The sequence below is a fragment of the Sphaeroforma arctica genome (assembly GCF_001186125.1).
Source record: "Sphaeroforma arctica JP610 unplaced genomic scaffold supercont1.236, whole genome shotgun sequence".
NCBI classification, from domain to species: domain Eukaryota; class Ichthyosporea; order Ichthyophonida; genus Sphaeroforma; species Sphaeroforma arctica.
In genome coordinates, this window is record NW_014040322.1 from 71,146 (window position 1) to 74,433 (window position 3,288).

At 42.8% G+C, this 3,288-nt stretch overlaps 1 protein-coding gene across 1 annotated transcript in view; it reads left to right on the forward strand.

Moving 5' to 3' along the window:
- SARC_04298 (hypothetical protein) overlaps positions 1-2,870 on the forward strand; it is a gene marked incomplete at both ends in the record, with an annotated part of 3,299 nt that extends 429 nt beyond the window's left edge. The window contains 3 exons of the mRNA XM_014301884.1: positions 269-401; positions 1,520-2,129; positions 2,822-2,870. Coding sequence (XP_014157359.1) covers positions 269-401; positions 1,520-2,129; positions 2,822-2,870 — 792 coding nt within the window. The remainder of the gene's footprint in view (positions 1-268; positions 402-1,519; positions 2,130-2,821) is intronic.
- Between the last annotated feature and the right edge of the window lie 418 nt (positions 2,871-3,288).

Below are 3,288 nucleotides of genomic sequence, written 5' to 3' on the forward strand. Positions count from 1 at the left end.
TAGGTATGTATTTGAAGGCGGAATATTACTGGACGTGTGAAGTGGGCTAGCATTTAGTGTGTACAACACTTTCATACTGTATAGTACAATTTATACTCTCGCACTCATATGCCCTGAGATACCATTCCTTCTGCCCTTGAATGATACCTGCGTACGGCTCGTGGAAGTATCATATAGGTTTGTACATAATCATAATCTTCTACTCAACAGTCATGACAGTGCGCTTATGCCTATACCCATAACCTTCCCATGACTGATTGCTTTTTAGGATCGCATCGATATACTATGGGAGACTATGTTTAGTACTGAACGGTCGTCGGCCAGTGCGAACCGCCGGACGAGTTCAGAAACGGACACAGACGAGACCACAGATGCGCATAATAACCCTCACACACACAGTGGTATGTAATACACACACAGTGGTATGTAATTGACTTATGTAGTACAAAGAGTGGTATGTATGTCATCTATCCGGTTACTTCGGCCATGTGTCAGCTATTTCTTATTGTGAGTATGTTTTAACACACAGTAAATGGTATGTATGTCGCCTATTTGCCATGCAGTCAGTGTGCGAGTATGATATAAACACCCAGAAAGCGAATGTATGTCACCTATACGTTATATATTCGGTGTGTCGTATGTTATGAAACAAATAATATGTGGGCACGGTCGTAGTACCATACGTAAGGGCGACTCACGTGTATCTGTGTCTGTATGTAAATACCTGTCAGTTCCTCATTCCCTGGACATACATATCACCTATCCTTAATCTAATGCGTGCATGCTTTAATCTCGCACCCTTTTGTCTAGCCAGAACTTCTCATTAGCTGCACATATTTGTGCGTACCTATGTGTACATGCATTACATCCTCTCGGCCCTCAGATCTATACTTCAACCGGCTCTTTAGCCTTATTTTTCCCAACCTTATTCAAATTATTGTCATGCTTCTATGTCGAGTAGCGACTTCAAACTCTGGCCAAGTACCGAACTTCTCTGGCCAAGTACCGAACTTCTGATCAATAGCACATTTTTTGTGCGTACCTATGTGTATATGAATTCCTTCCTCTTGGCCCTTAGGTTTGTACGTTAAATAAAGTAGCTCTCTAGCCTAATTCAACCCAATATGTATACCAGGTAGCGGATTCACACTCCAGCCAAGTTCCGAAATTCTCATCAATTGCATATTAGTGCGTCTCTGGGTGTACATACAACCCGTCCTCAAGATTCTGCATATTTACCAATACCGACTCACAAATCATATGCACTCCATGTTCTACCACGGAGATATTCATTTAATCTTACTTTCTCCCACTTCTGCTAAATTTACTTCCTACCATACCTGGTAGCGAATTGCTCTCCGCCAGTGTACCGAACCTCCAGTTATTCATACCGTCCTATGTGTATCTGTGTGTACATGTATACCAAATACTATGATCAATAACCTCAATCCATGTTGACTACCCCTTAAAGCTCAAACTTATGTATTCATTTCCATTGATCTCGTCTATACAATGGCAGGGGAGCGTGTAGGTCAAACCGAGCACAAGCCCACACCCTCCGGTCAAGTACCGAACTTTCCGTCAATCGTATCGAGCTCACCCGCTGTAATACCGTGTGTGCGAGCATCTCGACACACCCATACATACAGGGACAAGGATACGAATGTACTACCTAGTAGACACGCCTATAAAAGTACACCTACACACACACAAACAGATACTGGTACACCAAAGAGTGAGCAGGCCTGTACGTATACACAGCGAAACATACATCTGCACCGCTACTCGGGGGACGATGGCGTGCGACACACCCCCGACAACAACATGGGGGTGTACGATAACACCACGGGTCCATACGACAATCAAACCAGTGCATACGACAATCAGACCAGTGCATACGACAATCAGGCCTGTGCATACAACAATCAGACCAGTGCATACGACAATCAGACCAGGGCGCCAGGGGAGAGGGATGTTGATAGGGGGTCGGAGCTATTCTATTCTGTGAGGGGGTTAGATAACGCGTGTTCCGAGGTATTAGAGAGTGTGGCGCTGGAGACTGTTACTATTAACGACACCCTGCGTGTACAGTCTGTAGTGCTGGATATGGATCCTAGCCTGCCGTTAAGGTGTGTGTGTGCGTGTTCTTGTGAGGCTGTGTCTCTGTCTGTCTGTGTTTCTGTATCTGTGTGACTGTATACATGCTTGTGTGTGTTTGTGTGTGTTTGTGTGTTTGTGTTTATGAGCTTGAGAGTCTCCATTTGTCTATGTTGACTATATACCTGTTTGTGTTTGTGTGCTTGTGCCTGTGTGTTTATATCTATGTCTGTTTTTGTGCGTTTGTGTCTATGTGTTCATATCTATGCCTGTGTTTGTGTGTTGATGTCTGCGTGTTCATATCTATGTCTGTGTCTATATGTTTGTGTGTTTTGGTTTATATCTATGTCTGTGGTTGGGTGGGTGTGGGTGTTTATATTGTGTCTATGTTATGTGGTTGTGTGTGTGTATAGATCTACGTCTGTGTTTTTGTGTTTGTGTGAGAGAGTTTATATCTATGTCTGTGTTTGTGTGTTTGTGTCTGTGTATTTATATATATATCTGTGTTGGTGTTTTTGTATCTGTGTGTTTATGTCTGAGCTATGTCTGTGCGTGAATTTAGGTTCCTTGAGTATACTAAACACTACTTGCAGATATGAAGGGCTACGGCTTTATGGCTCTATATGATATGTGTGATCTGAGAGGATTGTATCGCATAGATGTACAAGACTGTGTCAATGTGAATACCTTAAATGTGCGATAGACACTTTCTACAAGGCACCAGGCGTGCGAAAGTCAAGGATGAATGTCAAAAATGTCGTAAGTTGTCATGAATATGAACGGCCTGGGACCCTGTAAAGTATTTACCATTTGTCGTTTATTATCATCAATATGGATCGAGCAGTTGCTATTTGTTGTATATTGTGATGAACATGGCCACACTCCAGAAGAATTTGCTTTTTGTTTTTTGTTTTTGACGTATGGAATTAATGCACTAGAATAACTACGTACACCGATAAGCAACATCGGCAGGTCGTAAATCTGCATTTGCGACATCGTCGCTACCAGTCATGGGCAACCTCACAATTGTCGTACAATTTTAACAATTGTTTAATGCAGGATAGAGCTCGTGGCTCAATTGTTAACTGGGCATACGAATACGGCCAACACGGCCCATAAACAGGTATACGCACGGCGTGTGTCCTGACTCGATATGATTCTTGCAAGGCATATATTTCGAGCATATTGTTT